The sequence below is a fragment of the Myxine glutinosa genome, chromosome 7 (genome assembly GCF_964187855.1).
Source record: "Myxine glutinosa chromosome 7, kmMyxGlut1.1, whole genome shotgun sequence".
NCBI lineage: Eukaryota > Metazoa > Chordata > Myxini > Myxiniformes > Myxinidae > Myxine > Myxine glutinosa.
The window spans coordinates 65,787,494-65,811,781 of NC_136267.1; the positions used below are offsets into that span (position 1 = coordinate 65,787,494).

Sequence of the window (24,288 nt, forward strand, 5' to 3'; positions counted from 1 at the left end):
TTTGACCACAAAGGCACATGATTACAGTTAGGGTTACAGCATGATTACAGCAAGATTAGAGTCAAAAATGCCAACAAACAAAAGAAAACGACAACACCAGGCATCGTTTCCAATGTATTTAATGAAGGCGCTTACGGTTTATTAAAAGTGCTTAACCAACCATGTGTAAAACCAACCATGTGTAATGTGTAACCAACCATGTGTGAAACTAAAAAATGCAACAACAACAGCATGTACGTACCATTTCAAATTTTTATCTCAGAAACACACGCAACTTTTCAAATGATGCTGAAGACGATGATGAATTCAAATCCAGTGAACTAATCAAAATCTGAAGACAACCCAGGTGAAGGTGCTGATGAGTCATGCACCAAAAGTAATGTAGGTGAGGGCATTGATGAGTCATGCAATGAGGGGAGGAAATTGAGGCAGGTGAGGTTGCTGGTGAGGTCGTTGAGCCATGCACTGGGGGGAGGCAGGAGAGGCAGGAGAGGCAGGACAGGCAGGAGAAGGTGCTGATGCTCTCGAGGTGGAGGAAACAGAGCGGAGGAAATGTGTGATGGAGAGCTGCCTGGCAGACTGGCACAAGTTTTGTGCAGCTATGAATGGGAGCATCACGTCAATCAACCCCCCTCTTAAACTTGAGGGAACGCTCCGTGACTGGGTCAACTTCTTGCACTCTGTCGGCAATTGCCCGCATGTCATGCAGCACCTCACCTAGGAACTTGACTGTGAGGTTGGACCTCGGCACCTCTTCCTTCTCATCACTGCCTGCGTCCTCCTTTCATGTCCTCTTCCACCTCGGAAACCTTAGTAAAAGCCTCCAACTCCTCCTCAATGAGCTTGTCGCCATGCAAGGTGATAAGATCCTCCAACTCCTCAGACTGCATGTCATCAAATCCTTCCACTCTCACCAGCCGTGCCAACCCAACAATTTCATCCCTCTCCTCTGTGTTGTTGGGAAATCCTATGAAGTTTTTCAGTGCCTGTGGCCAAGGGTTGTGCCAGCACGTGTTGATGGTGGAGGCTCTCACCTCATCCAGCAACTCCTTGATGGCACCGATACAGTGGACAATGTTGAACTCTTTCCAATACTGCCTGATGGATGGTGAGCCCTGACGTATTCTATAGCATCCAAAATGCAGCAAAAGGTGCGGCTGGTATAATGTGTTTTGAACGTGGAGATTACACCTTGGTCGAGTGACTGGATCAGGGAGGTGTTGTTGTGTGGCAGAAAGATCACCTCGATGTTCGGATGAGCCACGTCCAGGTCCATGTGGTGGCCAAGAGCATTGGCAACAAGCAGGCAAACCTTGAACGCAAGGTATTGTTTCATCAGTTCCCTCTCCTCCTGAGGGACGAAACAATTATGAAACCAATCAGCGAAGATTGCTGCCGTCACCCACTCTCTTTCCTGTTGAACCTCCAAAACACAAGCAGTGCTTGTTTGTTCTTGCCCTTAAAAGCACGCACACTCAAGGAATGGTACATGGTTTGGTTTTCGTCATGCAGTCCCCTTTTACATTTGCAAAGAGGAGAAGAGATACCGGTCCTTGTCGACTTTGAATCCTGACGCTGACCCTCATGCTTTGAGATGAAAGTTCTTGTGGGCATCTATTCTCGAAGAGGGTGGTCTAGTCTACATTGAAGACCTGCTCTGGCAGGTACCCCTTCTCGTCGATCAGCTTTGCGAGTTGAGCAGGGAACATTTTAGCCATGTCGTGGTCCGCGGAGACATGCTCACCTGTGAGGTTTACATTTTTGAGACTGTACCGCTACTTGAAGCGGTGAAACCATCGCCTGATCGCTATGAATGAACTGGGCTGCTCGGACCATGATCGTTCAGGGCATCACTCATGCTCATACCATTCACGCCAGCCAGATGATCGTAAATAAGTTTTGCCTTTGCATGAATGAGAGGTCCACTCAAAGGCATGCTCTTATGCACGTTGTCCTCTATCCATATACTAAGAGCCTTCTCAATCCTTTATATGTGGGCGTTCCGGACCTGGGTGACCACCTTGGTCTTCAGTACAACACTCGCCGCAAGACTTTCTCAGATTGCCTTCTCATTCTTTGGTATGCAGCGGATTGTGGATTCGTTCACACAGTAATGCCTGTCCACAGAGGCCGAACCCTCTCCTCTCGAAAGCTGGTCCAGCAGCTTCACTTTCTGACTCGGGCTTTTCACTTTATTCTGCCTCTTGACAGTCAACGAATCTCCGACACTGGTCTTGCGCTTGGGAGCCATGATCGAAGGATGAATAGAGCAAGAGGAAAACACACAGGTGAAAGTAACGGGACGAGAAGAATGATTGAGACCCAAGACACGGTGGATATAAGTATGCATGCAGGCATTGTGGGTAGTTGCGGAAGGGGTGAGTAGTCTGCCTATTGTTTGTGGGGGATGTTATCGTGTGATGCTGTATTTGGCAGCTGGTTATAAACGCAGCGAAGTGTCTTCATTGTGTAAATTGTGGGGCATAACGTGTTACACGCAGCAGGTGGTAGATGCGGTGAAGTGTTTTCATTGCGTAACATCTCTAATAATGCCATATGGTGCAGCTGCTAATTGCATTAATAGATACGGTGGAGTGTTTTCATTATGTACAGTAACTCACGGGGAATGACGTGTTGTAGCTGATGGGACATCCTACGAAGCTGTGTTTATAGTGTAAATGGTCAGTCGTCCCGTGAATCCATGTTATAGTACAGATGGTGGGACATGCCGTGAAGCTATGTTTATAGTGCGGATGGTGGGACATGCAACAAAGCTCGCTTATAGCGCGGCTAAAATATTTGGATGTGGCTGTGAAAAGCCGTGAAAATGCAAAGCACAGGGCTGCGAAAGAAGCAGCAGGTCATGCTCACGGCTCATGAAAGATATGTTTTTTGCGTACGTCCAGCTGCCGCCTTGTGCATGGCTGGTGGAAGATGTTTTAGAAATGTGTTATGCTCATGGCTCGTGGAAAAAAAAAATTTGCGCCTGCAGAAAACTGCGAATATGCAGGACACGGGGCCAAGAATGTAGAAACAGGTCGTAATTTATCAACCGCGAATACGCGGAACCCATGAATGTTGGGACCGTGAATGTCAGGGTCCGACTGTCTATTTACCTCTGCCACCGAAGGTGGATGGAGGTTATGTTTTCACCTCTGTTTATCTGTCTGCCTGTTTATTTGTTTGTCTGTTTATTTCTTTGTCTTCAAGCAGGATATCCCAAAAAGTTATGGACTAATTTGGACAAAACTTGGTGGACAGGTTGAGTGTGTGACAAGACAACAACACAACAGACATTTTAAGGCCATTTTCCCTGCTAGAGCGGGGGGCCCATGACAATCTTCTCCATTTTGCACTATTTTCTGCATCTCCCCTTGTTAACCCCTCTTGCCCGCATTTCTTCTTCCTCCACCTTTAGCCAAGTCTTTCTCGGTCGTCCCCGTCCTCTACTTCCTTCTACATTCATTTTCATCACTCTTCTCAACCAGTCACTTTCATCCTTCCTCAACACATGACCAAACCATCTCAACCTGTTTCTCTTCACTGCATCCATCACAGGCTCTATTCCCATCATCTTTCGCAATTCATCATTTGTCTTCCTCTCTCTCAACGATACTCCGCACATCCACCGAACCATTCACAGATCCACCCTTCCTTGTGGCTCTACATTAATTACCCATGTCTTGCTCCCATAAATCACAACACTTCTCACACATGCAGCATACACCTTTCCCTTCAGCTTCAACGCCACTCCCCTCCTCGTCAGCACGCCACTCAGTTCCCGAAACTTCTTCCATGCACATCTCACTCCAGCAACCGTTGCCGAATCTGATCCACCTTCTCCATTCAGCATGTATCCTAAGTAACAAAATGTTTTCACACCTTCCAGCTTCACGACGTCTCCAAGATCCAACTCAACATTACCTTCATCTGCAGATCCCTCTGTGCACACCTTACACTTGAAAGTAGCTGCCACACTGGTTAATGACCCTCTCAGACCACTACATTTTTGATGAACCCACGCAGCACAGATTGTACATTGAATGGAGTTCACTCCGACACCCTTCCTGCACATAGCACACGGCCACTTCCCAGTTCTTTCCACCTCACCACATGCTTTACCCCTTGCCATCACCTTCGTTTTTCCAATATTCACATTCAGACCTTTTGGCTCCATACATTCCTTCCACTTGTTCATCTTCACCTTCAGTCCATCCATACGTTCCGCAATCAACACCAGATCATCTGTTTACAACAACTCCCACGGTAAACCCTCCTTTACATTCCGAGCCAGCACCTCTATCACAGCAACAAATAGTAGTGGACTTAGTACCGACCCCTGATGCACTCCCACCTTCACCTCAAACTCACCACTGTTCCTGTCCTTCGTCCTTACAGCTGTGCGCGCTCTCGCGTACACTGCCATTACTACTCTGATGAACCATTACTCCACTCCTTACTTCCTCAATGCCCATGTCACTACTTCACGTGGAACCCTATCGAATGCTTTCTCCAGATCAACAAACCCAAGAAACAACTTCTTCCTCTTCTCCGTGTACTTCTCCTGCAACTGCCTTACAATAAAAAGCGAGTCTGTCGTTCCTCTTCCTGGCATAAATCCAAACTGCATTTTGTCGATCTTCACTTTCTTCCTTATCCTCCTCTCCAACACCCTTTCCAATACCTTCATTCCATGCTCCAATAACTTTATCGCTGGATACGAGCCACAGTCCAGAGGGTCACCTTTCCCCTTGTATAGAGGGACGAGGGTACTCAGTTCCCAATCCACTGGAATGCGGCCTTCTTTCACCACCAGATTACAGATCTCTGTCATTCTCTTCACACCCCAACTTCCCGCTGCCTTCAACATATCTCCCACAACTCCCGTCGGCCCTGCTGCTTTTCGACTCTTCATTGCTTTTATCGCTTCCTCAACTTCCTTCTCAGTTATCTTCTCTGCCGCTCCTAAAACTGGGTTACTCTCGATGTTGCCGTCCCATTCATTCACTGCATTCAACAGCATTTCCATATATCTCTTCCATCTTCCTTTAATTCCATCAGGGTCCACAACAATTTGTCCCACTTCATCCTTCAAGTAACTCAACCCCATCACATCGCACCTCTCTTTTGCTATCTGCTTTGCAATCATGAACACCGCTCTCTGACCCTCTTCCGAATCCAAGCATTCGCCGAACATTTTCCTACATGCCTCCTGCGCCTTTGCTACCTCTTTCTTTGCAGCCTTCTTGGCTGCCTTATAAATTTCATGTTCTGCCCCCATACCCTTCGCCTTCTGCCACTCCATGAACTTCTTCCTCTTCTCGTCAATCCTCTTTCCAACTTCATCATCCCACCACCGTGTTTCCAAGTGCCTCGGTGGTCCTTTAGTCCATCCACATACCTCACCAACGCCTCCCAACAGACTATCTTTAATTGACATCCAACTACTTTCAAGCTCAACCACATCATCCTCTGCCATACTCAGCCTCTCTTTTAATGCCTCCCTCACTGTCACCTCTTTCAACCACCACACCTTCATTCTCGGTTGGCACTTCACCCACCGAGCTCTCCTCGCACCTTTCACCCTTATGCCGCAGACAAACAAGTGGTTCTGTGAAACAGCCTCCTCCCCCGAGATCACCTTTGTGTCCCGGAGGTGCCCCCGATCTCGCCTACGCACCATCAGGTAGTCAACGGTTGTCGTCGACCCACCTGTGTATGTAACAAGCTTATTATCCTCTTTCTGGAACTGAGTATTACAAATCAACAAACCAGCTCCATCAGCAAACTCCAAAATCCTTTCACCTTCTCCATTCCTCACACCATATCCGTAACCCCCATGAACTCCCTCAAAACCATCCATACTCCTTCCCACGTCCATTTTAGTCTCCTCCTACCACAACATTCTCCTCATCTTTCACGTTTTCCATCAGCTTCTCTATCGCACACCAGAACTTGTCCCTCTCTTCATCGCTCCGACCGACCTGCGGAGCATATCCCGAGATGACGTTCACCAAGAGCTTTCCAATCATCATTTTCACCATCATCAACCTTTCACTCACTCTCGTCACACTCACCACACTGTCTGCAAACTCCTCAGAAAACAGGACACCAACACCATGCACGCCTTCCGGGCACCCTTGCCACACAAACTTGTATTTCTGTCCCTGCCTACCCTTCACCATTCTCACACCACTTCCCTTCCATCTCGTCTCCTGCACACAACATATGTCCACTCTTCTTCTGACCAATACTTCCACCACTTCTCCTGATCTACCTGTCATTGTCCCTAGATTCCATGTCCCAAACCTCAGAAACCGATCTCCACGTGGGGCATCAGACGTTTCGTCGTCATAAATGGAGTGATTTCCACCCTTGCTTCGATCGGGTTCCTCAACTTGAGTTTTGAAGAGTGGGAGTGAGGTCCCCCACGGGGTACTTCGGGCTGTACCCTGCCCATATGTAATTGTAATTGTCATGGTTCCCTTTTTGAGGCAATGTTTTTACGGCCGGATGGCCTTCCTGACGCCAACCCTTTTAGTCGCCTCTTGCAACACGCAGGGATACGGTGTACCTCTTCTAAACCGGGGTACACACCAGGTAAATTGATTTGATTGATCAACTGATTGATTTGATTTTGATTGAAATTGATTGGAAATTGATGATTTGTGTGTGACAAGGATGAATTGATTTGATTTTGGTGAAGATTCGGATCCAAATCCGGATACAAGAATTTTTTTACGATGTAGCCCATAGGGTAAAGCCGTCTAGAACAGTGTATGTCTGTCCGTATATATGTATGTAGGGTGTCCCAACACCTTGCCCCGCCCCCCCCCCCCCCCCCCTGCCCAGCTCTACTGGGTTGCCACTGTACAATGACGGGCATTTCGCGGGAAGGATCATTCATTTGACATCTCAAATACCAAATTTCATAATGATCTAATGAGCCTTTCTTGTTCTGTTGCAGATTTTGTGAAGTGATGTCGTAGTCGGGTGATTCCGAGAAGAAAAGGTGGATATTCCGCATCATGGCTATCACGTTCCGAGTCGCCAGGGATCAGACGCCTGGAACCATATCCCGATCCTGGATTGCCAAGTACCCGAACAGGTCTGAGGACTTTGTCAAACGCAATTGGAACCGTGATCTCTTCGATTGCGAGATGGACAGCAGGCCCGAACAGACAGCACAATGTTTGTCTCAGGAAAGCAGGGATATCATCATTGAGTCGCTTACCAAGGAGAAGAAAAGCATTCGAGGGCTCCAAAAGGAGATTGAACGGGTTCGAGGGAAGAAGAAGAGCTTATCAAGTATCCACAGGTTCCTTCAGTCCATTGGCGCAAAGGCTTTTCACCAAATTCCAGCACCGAAGCTGACGGAGAAGAACGTCGAGGATCGAATGTGGTTTTGTGATTTTTGAGCGAGTGGACCTCTGATGATTTTCTTTTCCTGGCCCCTTCTGATGAATTTTTCATTTATGAGGCTCGACGTCCCGACTTCCTGAACGACAGAATTTGGGCTCTTCACAATGATGACATTCCACAAGAACTCAAGATTCGAGAGAAATCGAAGACAGCACGGTGCGTTGGCATCTTCTTGATGTTCACAGCGAAAAGGCTGATGTGGGTCATCAAAGACAAGGACAATCATGGGACGGCAAATACCTACGAGACGTTGTGCTGACCCGCCATGTTATTCCGGTCTTACGGAACCCAGAAAATGTCCTCAGCATCGAGGAGACCACGTTTCTGCACGACAGAGCCCCGTGCATGAGCACACTGGCGACTCAGAATCTTCTGAAGGCGAACAAGGTCGATTTTTTCGGAAATGATGAGTGGCCGGGAGCATCGCCTGACCTCAACGCCTGTGAACATTTGGGGGCGATACTCAAGGACAGAGTTGAACAACGCCTCCAGAACACCAGGGAAGAGCTTCTCACCGCTTTGACTAACGCCCTCGAAGAAATGGAGTTCGATCGTGACTTGTTTGTGTCTCTCTTGGAATCTTATCCCACGCGTTTGGAGGCAGTTCTGTCGGCGGGCGGTGGGCACACCAAATATTGAAGCAAAGCTTTGAAACTGTGCACATGAGATGTCGAATAATAAAGCTTTTTTCCCCTATTCGTGGTTTCTCCCTACCTCTCCTACGTTGGGCTGGGCAGGGGGGGGCGGGGGGGGGGGCTAAGGTGTTAGGACACCCTGTATGTATGTATGTATGTATGTATGTATGTATGTATGTATGTATGTCCCCTCAAACATACACCAATCAGAGCTATCTTTAATATGAGATAATATGAGCTTTTGTGAATCTGGTCACATGACAGGGGTGATGTGGTGTCATTACAGCGGTACAACGGCTCACTCCACACACCGCCATTTTGATTCCCATGCTGTTCAGGCCTGACATATCGTTGAACCTGTCATGTATCACAATCTGCATGCTCTACCTTTACGTTTATCATTCAGTGTCAAAAACAAACAAACACGTGAAACACATTAAGTATAACACGTGAAGATAAGGTTCTTTTAGAACACTCGATTGTTATCGTGGCTGTGGTTGTTGTTGTTTGTGGTCTCCAGTGTAGTTTTATTTATTTTTCTATTGCTTCGCAAAATATCACTGCTGTATATATAATTTTGTATGCTCATTACGTGTCCTTCTAAAGGGTTTCTACTGTCATAGAATAATAAATGTTTCCATTCAAACTGCTGTGTGAATAAACCATATAATAGCACTTCTTCCTCTTCTTCAAACACGAAAAGAGGCTTTTAGAACTTGCAAACTCGTGATTTAAAACAAAGATTTTTTACGGCATAGATGTTTGGTTCCTGTGTTTACAGCGTTTGTCTTTCCGTATGTATGTATGTCCCTCACGTATCTATCCTACGTATTGGGTGAGTTTTATAGCTGGCAATTACTCTTCTGAAAGGTAGATGTAATGCCATTTGGCTTTGCCAGTTATGATTCTTTCAACACCTTTGAGGGAACAATCATACATTACATCATACAGGTGCAAATTATCACGCTTGATGATTGGGGGAAACTTAAATTATGACAATAGGTGCATGCCCCTCCTAGATTATATATAATTAAAACTTTGATTAAGGCCTCTTCAAACATTTGCGGTTAAGGTGGAGGGCTTGGGATCCGAGGGTCCTGAGTTTAGATCCTGGTCAGCTGTTGAAATAACACCAGGTGGGGTTGACTCGGCCTGTCATCCTTCCGTGGTTGGCAAAATGAGTACCAACTCACTAGGTCCTCTCTCAAGAAGGTTGGTAGCAGGATTTGCACTCCGGCCACTGCAAAACACCTCATTCAGTAACACACAAGGTGGTGTGTGTCGGGATGGCGCTGAGGTTACTTTGATAGTGTTGACTAACTGACCAACATATAGAATAAACCAGTGTCTCAATGCAATCTCTTCCCTTCCATGGTGACAGACAGCTTAGAGACTTAGATTACTTCAAAAAAAAATTAATACTTACATTATTTGCTAACTGGTATCTCCACCCAGGTCATACTATCCTCTTGAACTAAAGTATCAAACAAGCCCGGATACACCGCTGTTAGACTTTCGGTCTTGTTTAATTTCCTAAGTGATTCTTCACCATTGAGAGATAGGGCCAAAAACAATATAACCTCAGGCCTTGCAGCACATCTCAAACTAGGACAAGACTGGCCAGTTGGAAATGTAATGAAATAAAGGGCAGACTACTGTATAGGAGTCATCAGGGGAGACCCAAACAGGCAAAGATGGAACAAGATGGTATTCATGGAATACTTACCCTGCACAGTCAACTTGGTGCGAGCCAACTCTTCTGTTTAATGAACGTTTTTTTTTTCTTTGATCCAATATGGCTGCCAGACCACGTGAGCGATTACATCATGAATTTATATTCTCGAATATAATTGTTGCGTAGATTACGCTCAATAAATTTCAAATTGATCAGAATAAGCGTTGTCCCTGTCAAATTATGACGTCATAATTACAGTACCAATGACGTCATCGTTAACAACACCTATTCCCCATGGGGAGTACTTGACAATGAGCCATATTTTAATTTTGTTCCATGGAGTGTTTCCAGAGATAGAGGTGCAACGTTTTTCGATTTTTCCAAGAGGGTGCCTGTACCACGTGACCTATGACATCATACTTATCATTAATAAATTATATAGGAGGAGGTGCTCCAATGGTACAAATTTCGTGTCCATCAGACTAACATTTGCGGAGGAAAAATAGTTTCATACTGATCGGATGAAGCGTTGTACTTGTCGAATCATGACATCATAATGAAGACACCGATGACATCATCAACTTATCTTATTCCCCATGGGGAGAACTTGACAATGAGCCTTGCTTGAACTTTTTCCATTGATTGGTTTTGGATATAGAGGTGTGACGTTTTTCCAAGATGGCGTCCGAACCACGTGACCCATGACGTCATAATTATGAGAAAAAATTTTTTTTGAAGTACTGAAAAGATGCTGAAACTCAATGTTACACAGAATCTGGGAATTCTTCCCTTGATATGATTAAGTTAAACAACTTTGTTCTAAATTCAATAATGAAAAAGAAACCCTACATAAAGAACTTCTAACTGCAGAGTGTCGCCAGCATATATAATTTACTTTAGATCTGAAAATGAACAATCTATATCAATGTAGATACGTGTGCAAACTCACACAATCACTGAAATAAAGACAGATATCATATTATTTTCCTTCAGGCGAGTCGAGAATGCAGAAGAGTAAGAAGAGTAAGATGAGGAAAAAGAGTCAGACGAGGAAAAAGGGGAAAAAGAGAAAAAGAGGAAAAAGAGGAGGGAGAAGACAGAGAGGAAAATAAGAATTGGATTCATACTTGCGTTATTTTTACTGAAGTTAATTAACTCGAGTATACACTTCATAATATACACAAATGATTTGAGGAAGGTAATCATATCCAGGTGATCAAATTAACACATTTCTATTTGTACAGTAATTGCACTCAGTCTTTGTGAAAATGCAACCAATTATTAGCAATGAATGTAAAGTAATGATATTATTTCTGAAAGTATCGGTACATTAAACAGCCAAGACATCTCGGACTGGAAAAGAAAAATAAGCATGTAATTTGACATTTCCACACACATAAAAATATAAACAAACTGAAACCCAACAATTGGTGGAAAATTAAGCATGCCTGATTAATATTATTTGCAAGCTTTTTTACAGTTATGATTTATTAAGCACTGTATCAAGTTATCTGATGGAAAATCTTTAAGGTCACTGCAAGGGCAATTCAATAAAGAACAAAATAAAACATCATCTCAAGTACTTTGTTGTTCAAGTAGATGCCGTTGAGTTTGATAATCTCCAACATGAGTGCTGCTTTTTCCTCACGGTCCAGACCAGATATCTGGATTCTGTGAACTTGCTCATCCATCTGCAGAATGTCCACAATAACGATTTATATGTTTGTGAACAACATACCATTTGTGCATCAAATATAGCTGCCAAGACCTAACAACATTTTCCTTGCAAAGCCTTTTTTCTTTTTTTTTTCTGCAAAGTAGTATAAATATATATATGTGTGTGTGTATGTGTGTATGTATGTATGTATGTATGTATGTATATGTATGTATATATATATATATATATATATATATATATATATATATATATATATATATATAAAACTATATATATATATATATAAAACTATATATATATATATATATATAAAACTATATAAAACTATATATATATATATAATGGTATCTGTAATCTGGTTCTCCAACCTAATGAGCGGACAACATGACGTCATCGCCATGCACGTCCGCCTTGCCTGCAAAGTTCCAGAGGAACCATCTAGCAGTGCGTCATTATGGATTATAAATACAGATACTGTCACAAGTGCATGCAAAACTCACAGTTACCGACCTGGTTTCGCCCTTGTTGGGGCTTCATCAGGGCAACGCAGTGAGGCTTTCCATACACTTGTAACTCTGTGACCCTTTCGGTTTTTATATCAGTCACTATGCGACCTTCATATCATCAGTGGAGAACCGCCAGCAAGGTGTCCCATGTCCCATACATAGTAACTCCCAACCGCAACCAGGTCGACTCCATATGATGAGTGGATACCAGAGATAACGTCACTGCGTGGCAGGCGGTGCTTATCGCTCCCAGCAAGGTGCAGCAGCAGCTGTATGGGACACCTTGCTGGCGGTTCTCCACTGATGATATGAAGGTCGCATAGTGACTGATATAAAAACCGAAAGGGTCACAGAGTTACAAGTGTATGGAAAGCCTCACTGCGTTGCCCTGATGAAGCCCCAACAAGGGCGAAACCAGGTCGGTAACTGTGAGTTTTGCATGCACTTGACAGTATCTGTATTTATAATCCATAATGACGCACTGCTAGATGGTTCCTCTGGAACTTTGCAGGCAAGGCGGACGTGCATGGCGATGACGTCATGTTGTCCGCTCATTAGGTTGGAGAACCAGATTACAGATACCATTATTAGTAACTCCCAACTGCAACCAGGTCGACTCCATATGATGAGTGGATACCAGAGATAACGTCACTGCGTGGCAGGCGGTGCTTATCGCTCCCAGCAAGGTGCAGCAGCAGCTGTATGGGACACCTTGCTGGCGGTTCTCCACTGATGATATGAAGGTCGCATAGTGACTGATATATATATATATATATATATATATATATATATATATATATATATATGTGTGTCAGACCACCAGATTCTTGTACCAGATGCGCTAAACATCTACTGCGTATAAACGCCGTTGAAAGGCGGCGCCGCGTGTTTCACCGTTTTCGCTTCCGGATTGATCGTTTATCAGCAATAAACCTCCGGAAATATACCTTTATTGGACACAGTTTCGTCTTATATTTCACCCATCGACGGAAAAAATACGATCTTTCGTTCCATGACAGTGGCATTACCTGTTATGACCGTTGAAGCCTGGATTTTGCTTCTGACTCGAAGGTCATTTTCCGCGATTCTGCGGCAACAGTCGCCTGGTGGCGCGCTAGTCGCTACACGTGTTTGTTTAGATAATGATTAATGATACTGATAATGAATAATACTGATACGTGACTGATAATGATTGAGACAGTCATCATAGTTTGTGCAATTGATAAGACCTGTACATGCTGCTCAGTGCTGTGCATCCAGTGTGCATGATATTTTATTCATATACTGGACAAAGAATATCGTTTACTGAACAAATGCTGTACTTGTATGTACTTTGTGAATTAGGCTCACAAGATAATGACTTGACCTTTGAATCACACTTCTGGCTGCCAACTTAATATCCCGTAGGGTTTTCAAGTGTAAGTAGTATGATGCCACATGCATTTCTTGTCCTTCATGGATAAGTCAAGCCTAGTGTACATACGTCTTGTAAATGGGGCTTCACCAAACATGTGTGAGAAAATTCTGTACATGTAGGCCTACTCGTCATTTTGCCTTGATATTTTGGCATGACAGCTTGGGCTAGCGTACAGATGGCGGGCGATGATTTACAGTATTTGTGTACAGTTGCAATGCAGATTATGCTTGAAGATTCAATGCAGATTATGCTGTACATAATAAATACAGCAGTAGTGGAATAGAAGAAACATGTGCGTGTTTGTTTCCCATAAATTCCAATTAAAATCTGTGCTGGTCACAACTTATTTGCTTGGAAAAAAGTGAAAAATACAGAATATTGGCAAGGTGCTAAAAAAATAATTGGCACTCGGCCAATAACTCTTATGGTACTTTTATTTACTTTACTTGCCCAACATCATGCTTGAAAAAAACCTTTAAACCCTAGAAATTGATTCTGATTGTAAATTACTGGTTGGTATTTTTTGCGAAATTTTCTAGATTTCCTGGCATGAAAAGTTGAAAAACTTGACATTTTGGGGAACACATTAATATTTAAATTTTTGTTTTAATGAATTTGTAATTGCCCAATTTGACCAACCCTGCTATTTTATGAAGGTACAGGGTTGGTACTTTAATGCTGCAGGTATAACTCGAAATCCATAATTTGAACATCTGGTACAAGAATCTGGTAGCGTGACACACACACACACACACACACACACACACACACACACACACACACACACACACACACACACACACACACACACACACACACACACACACACACATATATATATATATATATATATATATATATATATATATATATATATATATATATATATATACATATATACATATATATATATATATATATATATATACATATTGTTGCGAATATGGAATTTGGCCTCCATATCCGCTTGTAAATATTCCCCTATTTTCTCCGATACTCCCCAACTCTCCCTTACCCCATTCCCTAGTCCCATTGTCTGTAAACAACACCCATTAGAGCCGATCTTCCCCTTCATCCCCCCATTAAATGTCGTGCCCAGGTCCCCCGCACCACACGTAGACAATTATAGGACATCTTGCTAGTTATTCTTAATCTATGTCAGTTAAGGACTTGTTTCCATTAATTATGACTCTTCGTTGCACCAGAATGTGATTATATGGCACCTGTTAGGAAGTTTAGGACCTCCCCATACCTCTCCGCATCTTTTCCCCATGAAGAAGCGCCAACTACAACAACAACAACAAAAGAGGGGGGCGGCGCGGTGACGGCATGGGGAGTGGGCGTCCTCCTTCCGGCTCGGTTAGCCACCATTGACCACGCGCTCCACGGGGTTACCACGAAGGGGCTCCCTGTCGGCCCCTCGTCAAGGGCGGAGCCGGTAACCCCCCGCACCCAATGAGAAGCCATGGGCCGATGCCATCTGGGGCGGCGCTAACGAGCCGAGGGCGTGTCACTCCCCGCCGGATATACGCGGCCCCGCGCCGGATGTGACGTGAGATGCGCCCCGAGCTTGGAAGGACAAGACGCCACCCTCCCGAGCGCTGAGCGACCTCCCCGGCATCTCCACCAAAGTCGCGACCCACGAGCGCTGAGCGACCTCCCCGCATCTGCTGGACACCACCGTACGTGATTCTGTCCCTGAGCCAGGTGCACCTGAGCCATCGACTGCCGCTTTCCTTGCCATCAAATCCCGTGTGAGTCAGCGTTGTCCCGTTTATCTGTGGTCTGTCTAGGGTTAATATAAGAGTGTGTCTAAGTGCCTGTCTTCCTATGCTGTCCCTCTTGTAGTTGTAATCTAACCTTTTTCCGTACGAATATACTTGAGAACTGAACCCCTGGTGTCGTATTGTGTCATTATAACCCAGCCGGGTGTCTTCTCTTTCCTATTGAGCCAGCATAGCGCGGCTCGTCAACGTCGAGTATAGTCGGGTAATTTGTGGTAATTTGTGCGGACACGACGGCCATTCCGCTCGGCCCACTTTAACATCAAAGTCGTATCTGTAACAATTGGTGTCGGGAGTGAGATTCGAGGCCCGACCAAATTTTGAAGAAAAAAAAAACGAATAGAGGAAAAAAAAAATTTGGTCAAAATTTGGAGCGGCCGAAATTTGTTTTGTTTTACGAAACTCGAATTTTGCAAGTCGCGCTATGGCGGATCAAGACGGCTGGGGTCCGGTAGGGGAGAGTGAGGTAGGGTCGATCCAGGACCAAAATGAGGGACAGGAGGAGAGCGAAGCAGTGAGGGCGGCAGGTTCGCAAAATAGCGCCGTCACGCACGAAGAAGCGGGCGCGCAAAATGGCGCCTCGCTGATCACCGCGCCAGCGACCGTGGCAGCGCCCCCGGTGGATTTGAACTTGTTTTTTATACAAATAAAGGCGCTCATGGTCCAGACAAGTGAAGACCTGAGGAATGACTTGGGAAACCAAATGGGGGTAATGGGAAACCAAATGGGGGTAATGAGGGACGAAGCGAGGGCTCGGAGTGAGCAATTGGGGGTAATGAGGGACGAAGCGAGGGGTACCGGTGAGAAGTTAGACAATAATTTTGAGGAGTTAGACAAGAAAATTGAGAAGTTAGACAATAATTTTGAGGAGTTAGACAAGAAAATTGGGAAGTTAGACAATAATTTTGAGGAGTTAGACAAGAAAATTGGGAAGTTAGACAAAAATTTTGAGGGGTTAGACAATGGGATAAAAGAAGTGAAAAATGGGTTAATGGGGGTAGAAAATAGAATGGCTGCCCAGGAGAATCAGATAGAGGGAGTGAAAAATGGGTTAGAGGGGTTAGAAAACAGTATGGAAGGCAAATTGAGGGACATGAGGGACCAAGCGGAAAGGGAAGTTAAACAAATGGAGCAGCAGATAGAGGGGGTCAGAATGGGGGTAGAAACCAAACTGGATGCTCACAGGGAGGAAATGGAGCAGATGAGGGTGGCATCTGGGCAGGAGATGCAAGAGATGGGAGAGGAGATCAGAAGAGGAGTGAGTGAGGAGGTCGGAGGAGTGCGCGAGGAGGTGAGGCACTGTGAGGAGCACATGGAAAAGGAGGTGAGAAAGGGGACTGTAAAGTTACAAGGGGGCATAGAGGACCTGACGCAGGAGGTGGAGCAGCTGACGGTGGGACAGACGGAGTTAGTGGAGCAGGTTCAAAGGAACACTGCGGTATTAGGAGGTTTAAAGGCGACACAGAAAGAACTAAAAGATGACTTGGTAGCGACGAAGAGGGAATGTCAGATGGTACGTGAGGGACTGACAACGAGGTTGGACGAGGTGGTAGAGGTAATGGAGACGAAGGACCGGCAGGTGAGGACGCACCTGGAAACGGTCAAGGTAGCCTTGGAGGACGAGCTTGAGGAGACGTACCGGGGAATAAAAGAGGTGAGGCACAAATTAGAAGAAGTGGAAGAAGGGGTGAGCGAAATTAAGAAGCGACGGAGAGGGGATAACAAAGAGATAAAAGAGGAGATAAAAGAATTGGTCCAAAGTCTGTGTTTGGATCGTGATGTGCTCATTAACCGGATGAGGGATTCGCAGGTGATGGAGGAGAAGCGAAGAGGAAGAGGACCCGGTGTAAGTGGTGACCAATATGGTCGTGCGTATGATGCGCCGGGGGATTTAAGAAGCTTGGGGGTCGAGATGGACCCGGGTGTTCGTGAGAGGCCGTTGGTGAAGTGTGCGACAGGTCTGGTGTGCGAAAGAGGAGGTGTGCGAGAAAGTCCGACTCTGGGGTGTGTGAGGAAAAAGTGCGTGCCAAGGAGTGAGTGTGCTGGCGAGAGTGAGTCGGTCGTAGCGCGTGTGCGAGGGAGCACATGGAAGCGTGGTGTGGTGAGTGTTACAGAGGGTGTGACGGGAGAGTGTGCGCAAGAGTGTGCGCGAGAAAGGTGTGTGACGGACAGGTGCATGAGGAAAGAGTGCGCTGTCAGAAGTAAGGAAGAGTGTCCACCTGTGGTGAGTGTTACAGAGGGTGTAACGGGAGAGTGTGCGCGAGAAAGGTGTGTGACGGACAGGTGCATGAGGAAAGAGTGCGCTGTCAGAAGTAAGGAAGAGTGTCCACCTGTGGTGAGTGTTACGGAGGGTGTAACGGGAGAGTGTGCGCGAGAAAGGTGTGTGACGGACAGGTGCATGGGGAAAGAGTGTGCTGTCAAGAGTAAGGGTGAGTGCGTTGTCACGAGTGGAGGTGAAAGTAGTGAGAGTGACATGGAGCGTGAGTTAGTTGTGACAGGTGAGCGAGGATGTACACCTGGGATGGAAGGATGCACACCTGGAATGGTAGAGCGTGAGTGGGAATGCACGCTGGAGTTGGTGGTGAGGCACGTGGTTGGGTGTGCGAATGAGGGCACACCTGTGATTGTCACAGAGGAGGTGACCGAGGAGGGGGCGCGAAGCGGTGTATTGGTGAGGTGTGCTACCAACGAGTGTGTGCCAAAGTGTTCGGTGGTCAGGTGTGTGACCAAGGCTGTGAGTGGAATGGGTGTACCGAGGTGTGTAAGGAAAGGTACGAGGGGCATGGAAACGGCTGGATGTGTGAGCAAGGAACGGGCTGCGGGGTGTAAGCATGCAGGTGAAGCATCGACATTAACCGGGTTAGAGGTTAGAGCGACTTTTAGCCGAAGCAGGCCCTCGGTGCGTGCCGGGCCTCGCTTTGAACGGCCGCGTCCAGGCTCCACTAGGCGGAGCTGGCAGCCCGATAGAAAGGGTCGTCATGGCGACCACTTTTTGGTGAGACGTGCCGGCAGGTCGAGATCGGGGCATTGGATGGCTCCGTGCCGAGATGGTGCGTGGGATCTCGGCCCGGGTAAACCTCCTTCCCTGCACCGAGTGCTGGACGCATCCAGCCGCTGGCACAAAACAACCAGCATCCATTGCTTGGCTTCACGAAGCCGGGCTTTGGACAGGGAGTGGCGCACCGAGAGGTATTAGTGAGTCGACTGGGTGATGAGGTTAGTGTTTTGGACCCAAAATTAGAGAAAAACAAAATTTGATGATTGGCAAGGGATTGGCAGTAGTGATTGGCAGATGATGGGCAGTGATTGGCAAATTTTTGATTTGTTGAAATTTGATGTGCAAAATTGGTAGTGAGAGACCCCCGATGGGGTGGGATGGCAAATCTGCCACCCTTCCCATGGTGGGGCAAAGGAGCAATAGCTTATGGGGTGTATGGCAGTGAAAACTAGCCCGGGTGGGTTAGGATATGGTGTGTAGGGATCTAGCGAGGATTGACATTAGGTGACGTTAAGTTTAGTTAGTGACTGATACCTGTAGTAGGGACGCAGGTAGATTAGTGTGGATTATAATGACGAGGGAGCGCAATAGTTTAAAGGGACGACTGGGAAGCGCAAGTTTCAGAAGGGAGTAGTTAGCTGAGATGATGCCGTGTTTGTGAGAATTGAACAGGTGTGATTGCACAGGTGTGCAACTGGACAGGTGTGTGGAGCAGTGTATGAGTAGTGAGTGTGTGGATCAGCGCGAATGCGCTTGGGGGAGAGAAGGGTGCAGGTGGCACCAGGTGTGAGAGCACAGGTGTGCAGGTACAGGTGTGTGGAGAGAGTTGGAGTGAGTGGTACGGAGTGGTGTGCATGGTGCGAAGGTGTGGATGGGGGAAGAGTGGACCCCTTTCACGAATACCCGGGGCGGGGTAGTGTAAGTGTTAGGTAGAGGGTATAGGTAAGTTGTGGTTGGATATTGGCATTTGTGGTGCGGTTGCAGAATGGTGTTGTGAATGGGTGCATTAGTGTTGTGGAAATGGCGGGGCGTGTAGCCTGTTAGTGTGTGTAGTTGGTTGGGCACTCCACCACTGTGAGGATGTCGGCCAGGTGAGGCCGCAGGTGGGCTCTGGGAGCCGGTAGTTGTGAGTGGGTGCCTGAGGATCCCGGGTGTGGATCGGGCAGCCCAGTGCCAGAGAGGGCACGGAGTGGGGAGAGAGCCAGAGGGCCTTCCCTGGTAGTTAGGTTAGGGTAAGGAGCAGGTAAGCTCGGAGGCAACTGCAGTGGTGGAGGTGTGCAGGTGGGTAGACCCACTGGGAGAGGTACACGTCGCAGCCCCAGAAATTGTACGAGGGCACCGGGAGATGAATCGGGGGAGTGAGACCCCAAATTGAAGAGCACCACAGTTTGGCCAATGGGAATTGGTTTTTAGAACCCATAGTGTAAGAGGGCCAATGGTTTGGCCGGAGGAAGACCCCGGGTAGTGTAAAGTTGTTAAAGTCATTTAGGAGATAGTTAGGATTGATGAACCTGTCGCACCATACGCAGCCACTTACCTGTGGTGATGATGATGACTCCACACCTGTGTTTTCTTTGTTTGTGTTGCAGAAATGAGAATTGCTGTTGGATTTGTGAGACGCATCACGACGTGGATGAGACATTGGGGTGATTCCATCTCTCCCTCCCTAGGAGGGACTGATGATGAATTGGTGATGGCAATTTTGATGTTGAGTTGAAAATGGCAAATTTTGATGAGAGTTGAAAATGGCAAATTTGATTGGTTAGGAGGGAGAGAAGACGAATTTGGTATATGGGAGGAACGGGGAAGACAGTAGGGATGTTTGTGGATTTGTAAAGTAGATGTTTATGGGTAGTGTTGTGTTTTGTTGATACAGTAAGGGGTAAGGGAGGGGCCATGTAGGTTACCTGGTGGGGGGGGCGTACGGTAGGAACGTACCTGTCTCACCTGGTTCCCATGTGCCCCCCAGTGTGCATCACCTTGCATTGCGTGCACTTTTGCGCCCTTACCACCTTGCTCACTTGTCTTGTTTTTGTCTCCCACCTCCGAGGATCTGGCTTTGGGGTAGAGAGAGAGGAGAGAGAGGTGCTGGCTACGCAGTTGTGGGCCTGCACTTTCGCTGTTGGCTGCCTGGATCGATACACCATATGGACCGCAATGTTTTGTGGCCACCCACAATGGACCGCAGCTCTTTTGCGGCCAAGCACCACCCGGGGATGGACCTATGGGTCAACGTCGGCACCTATGCCATACAGGGTGAACCACTAATAATTAACACCAAGTGCACCACAAGAAGAGCAAGAGACACCTGCAGGGTTAGGGGTTGTTGAAGTTATTTTTGATTCCAATGAACAATGGTGACTGCACCGATTGGTGGTGGGGTGGTGCTGTTGATGCTCGGGAAAGGGTGCTCTGCACGTTATTAAAGGCCGTCGGCCACAGAGCACTCGTGGGTTGGTGTATCGATGTTGGCAAGCGCGCTCTCTCTATGCATAACATCTGCATGTGTTCCTCCAAAGACAGGTCCTGGATCGTAGTGTAAATATCAGCGTAGTCTTGTAAATAATGCTCCCTACCGGCTGTATGTTTAGTTTGAGAATTCTTTCCGGATTCGGTATCCTGTGGGTGTGTTTCTGTGAGGAGAAGGGTTGCAACGTCGCAGGGGGACATATTTACTCATTTGTGAATATCTGTAAAACTGTCGCACTCAGGGTAGAGTTAATAGTAGAGGGAACTACATTGCGTGCCACACTAAAGTAGGTAAAAATTTATCCGGGTCGGGACGCCCCGAGGGTAGAGAAGGGTGCAATGTTGCGAATATGGAATTTGGCCTCCATATCCGCTTGTAAATATTCCCCTATTTTCTCCGATACTCCCCAACTCTCCCTTACCCCATTCCCTAGTCCCATTGTCTGTAAACAACACCCATTAGAGCCGATCTTCCCCTTCATCCCCCCATTAAATGTCGTGCCCAGGTCCCCCCGCACCACACGTAGACAATTATAGACATCTTGCTAGTTATTCTTAATCTATGTCAGTTAAGGACTTGTTTCCATTAATTATGACTCTTCGTTGCACCAGAATGTGATTATATGGCACCTGTTAGGAAGTTTAGGACCTCCCCATACCTCTCCGCATCTTTTCCCCATGAAGAAGCGCCAACTACAACAACAACAACAAAAGAGGGGGGGGCGGCGCGGTGACGGCATGGGGAGTGGGCGTCCTCCTTCCGGCTCGGTTAGCCACCATTGACCACGCGCTCCACGGGGTTACCACGAAGGGGGCTCCCTGTCGGCCCCTCGTCAAGGGCGGAGCCGGTAACCCCCGCACCCAATGAGAAGCCATGGGGCCGATGCCATCTGGGGGCGGCGCTAACGAGCCGAGGGCGTGTCACTCCCCGCCGGATATACGCGGCCCCGCGCCGGATGTGACGTGAGATGCGCCCCGAGCTTGGAAGGACAAGACGCCACCCTCCCGAGCGCTGAGCGACCTCCCCGGCATCTCCACCAAAGTCGCGACCCACAGAGCGCTGAGCGACCTCCCCGCATCTGCTGGACACCACCGTACGTGATTCTGTCCCTGAGCCAGGTGCACCTGAGCCATCGACTGCCGCTTTCCTTGCCATCAAATCCCGTGTGAGTCAGCGTTGTCCCGTTTATCTGTGGTCTGTCTAGGGTTAATATAAGAGTGTGTCTAAGTGCCTGTCTTCCTATGCTGTCCCTCTTGTAGTTGTAATCTAACCTTTTTCCGTACGAATATACTTGAGAACTGAACCCCTGGTGTCGTATTGTGTCATTATAACCCAGCCGGGTGTCTTCTCTTTCCTATTGAGCCAGCATAGCGCGGCTCGTCAACGTCGAGTATAGTCGGGTAATTTGTGGTAATTTGTGCGGACACGACGGCCATTCCGCTCGGCCCACTTTAACATCAAAGTCGTATCTGTAACAATATATATATATATATATATATACATATATACATATATATATATACATATATATATATACATATATATATATATATATATACATATATATATACATATATACATATATATATACATATATACATATATACATATATATATACATATATATATATATATATATATGTATATGTGTATATATGTATATATATATATATACATATACACATATACACATATATATATATATACATATATATATATACACAATATATATATATATATATACACATATATATATATATACATATATATATACATATATATATATATATATATACAATTATACATATATATATATATATATACATATATATACAATTATACATATATATATATATATATACATATATATACACATATACATATATACACATATATATATATACATATATATATATATACATATATATATATACATATATACACATATACATATATATATATATAGCAGTAACGTATGTTTGTTTGTTTGTTTGTCCTCTTATAACTCGAGAACTACTCATCACAGAGCAAAACCAATAGGCATATTCGAATTAGTACGTCTCAGAGCAACGACAGCACACCTTAAAATTTAAAAAAAAATTCGCGTTTTTAAAATTATGACGTCATCAGCGTATTTCAGAACGTTAATTTTTCAACTTCAGATTCGGAATCAGTACTTCCCAGAGAAACTTCGTAACGTTAATTTTTCAACTTCATCCGATTGACATGGGACCAAACCGGCATGTGACAGAGTGAAACATTTATTTGACGACAATGACGTCCGACTTCCGGGTTCGGAATGCGGGACCAATGCCATTTGACAGGGAATAAAAAAATAAATGCGACATTCAATTGACGACAATGACTTCCGACTTGACTCCCCCCTCCCCTCCCCTCCCCCCCTCCCCCTCCCCCTCCCCCCTACCCCCTCACCTTCTCCCCTTCTCCCCTCCCCTCCCCCTCCCCCCTTCCCCTCCCCTCCCCCCAATAAGGGTTGTTGCGTTCTGTACTAGTGGAAAACAACGGCTGCACGTCTACAAAAGTTATTGCCGCTTCCTCTGGAGATGGTCCATCAACTTGACAATGCTGTTTGTCATGGAGTGGTGGATTTACGAAATTCTGGCATGAAACAGCGTGCTATTGCTCGGCAGTATGGCATCACTCAAGGTCAGGTGTCAAAGATCCTGAAACGAAATGCTCAGAGGGGTGTCCCTACTCCAATACCGAGGCCAGGACGTCCACGCAGAACCACAAGGAGAGATGATCGCCAGCTGCACCGGGTAGTCTGCAATGGCTGTACCAAGTCAGCTAATCGGCTTAGGGCTGAGTGGCAGCAACTGACAAATGTGCCTGTATCCAGGAGGCTAGCCAACCAACGACTGGTTCAAGCAGGCTATCGTGCCAGGCGTCCCCTGAGAAAGCCACGCCTGACCAGACAACACCACCAGCGCTGATTGCAGTGGGCCAGAGAGCACCGTCAATGGCAGCCAGGACACTGGAATCCACGTGACCTTCAGTGACGAGTCTAGATTTCTGGTCTATCGTCAAGATGGCCGCGTCCGAGTGCGCAGACAAGTGCATGAAGCCCACAACGAAGATTGTATAGTGCCAAGAGTCCGAGCTGGAGGTGGTGGGGTGACCGTTTGGGCTGCTTTTCATGCAGGGGGCAAAACTGACCTGGTTGTTCTGAATGGAAACCTGAACCAGTTCAAGTACAGGGTCATTCTGGAAGAAACATTGCTTCCATTTGCTCATGCAGCCTTTCGAGGAAACTTTGTCTTCCAAGATGACAATGCACGGCCTCATCATGCTCGCATGATCCAACACTTTCTTGCTGACCACGGTGTAGAGCATATGGAGTGGCCTGCCATGTCCCCGGATATGAATCCGATAGAGAACTTGTGGGCAGAATTAACGCGTCAAATCGACAACGTGGACCAGCAGCCGACCTCTGTGCGTGAATTGCAGCAGACTATTGTCACTGCATGGCAAGCGATTCCTGTCCAAACCTTGGCAAATCACACTTGGGCCACCCCACCTGTTGGCTTGACGCACGCAACAATCGGCATATCGCTCGCCAGTTCTTCTCCAGACACGCTCACGCCCATCAGGACTGTCCACACAGAACCTTGACTCATCGCTGAAAGCGACCTCGTTCCACTGCGCCAAGGTCTAACCGCTGATGCTGCTGGCACCATCTCTG

The 24,288-nt window shown here is 46.4% G+C and overlaps 1 protein-coding gene across 4 annotated transcripts in view; it reads right to left on the minus strand.

The window, feature by feature from the left end:
* Positions 1-24,288, minus strand: part of SLF1 (SMC5/6 complex localization factor 1) — a 168,011-nt gene that overhangs the window by 82,510 nt on the left and 61,213 nt on the right. For 3 of the 4 annotated variants that reach the window (XR_010985242.2, XM_068122487.2, XM_078781830.1), the window contains exon 3: positions 11,316-11,423. The exons of the other annotated variant lie outside the window; for it this stretch is intronic. Coding sequence is in view for 1 of the 3 variants with exons in the window: in XM_068122487.2 (XP_067978588.1) it covers positions 11,316-11,423 (108 nt within the window). In the remaining 2 variants the exon portion in view is untranslated. The remainder of the gene's footprint in view (positions 1-11,315; positions 11,424-24,288) is intronic. 4 annotated transcript variants of the gene reach the window in all.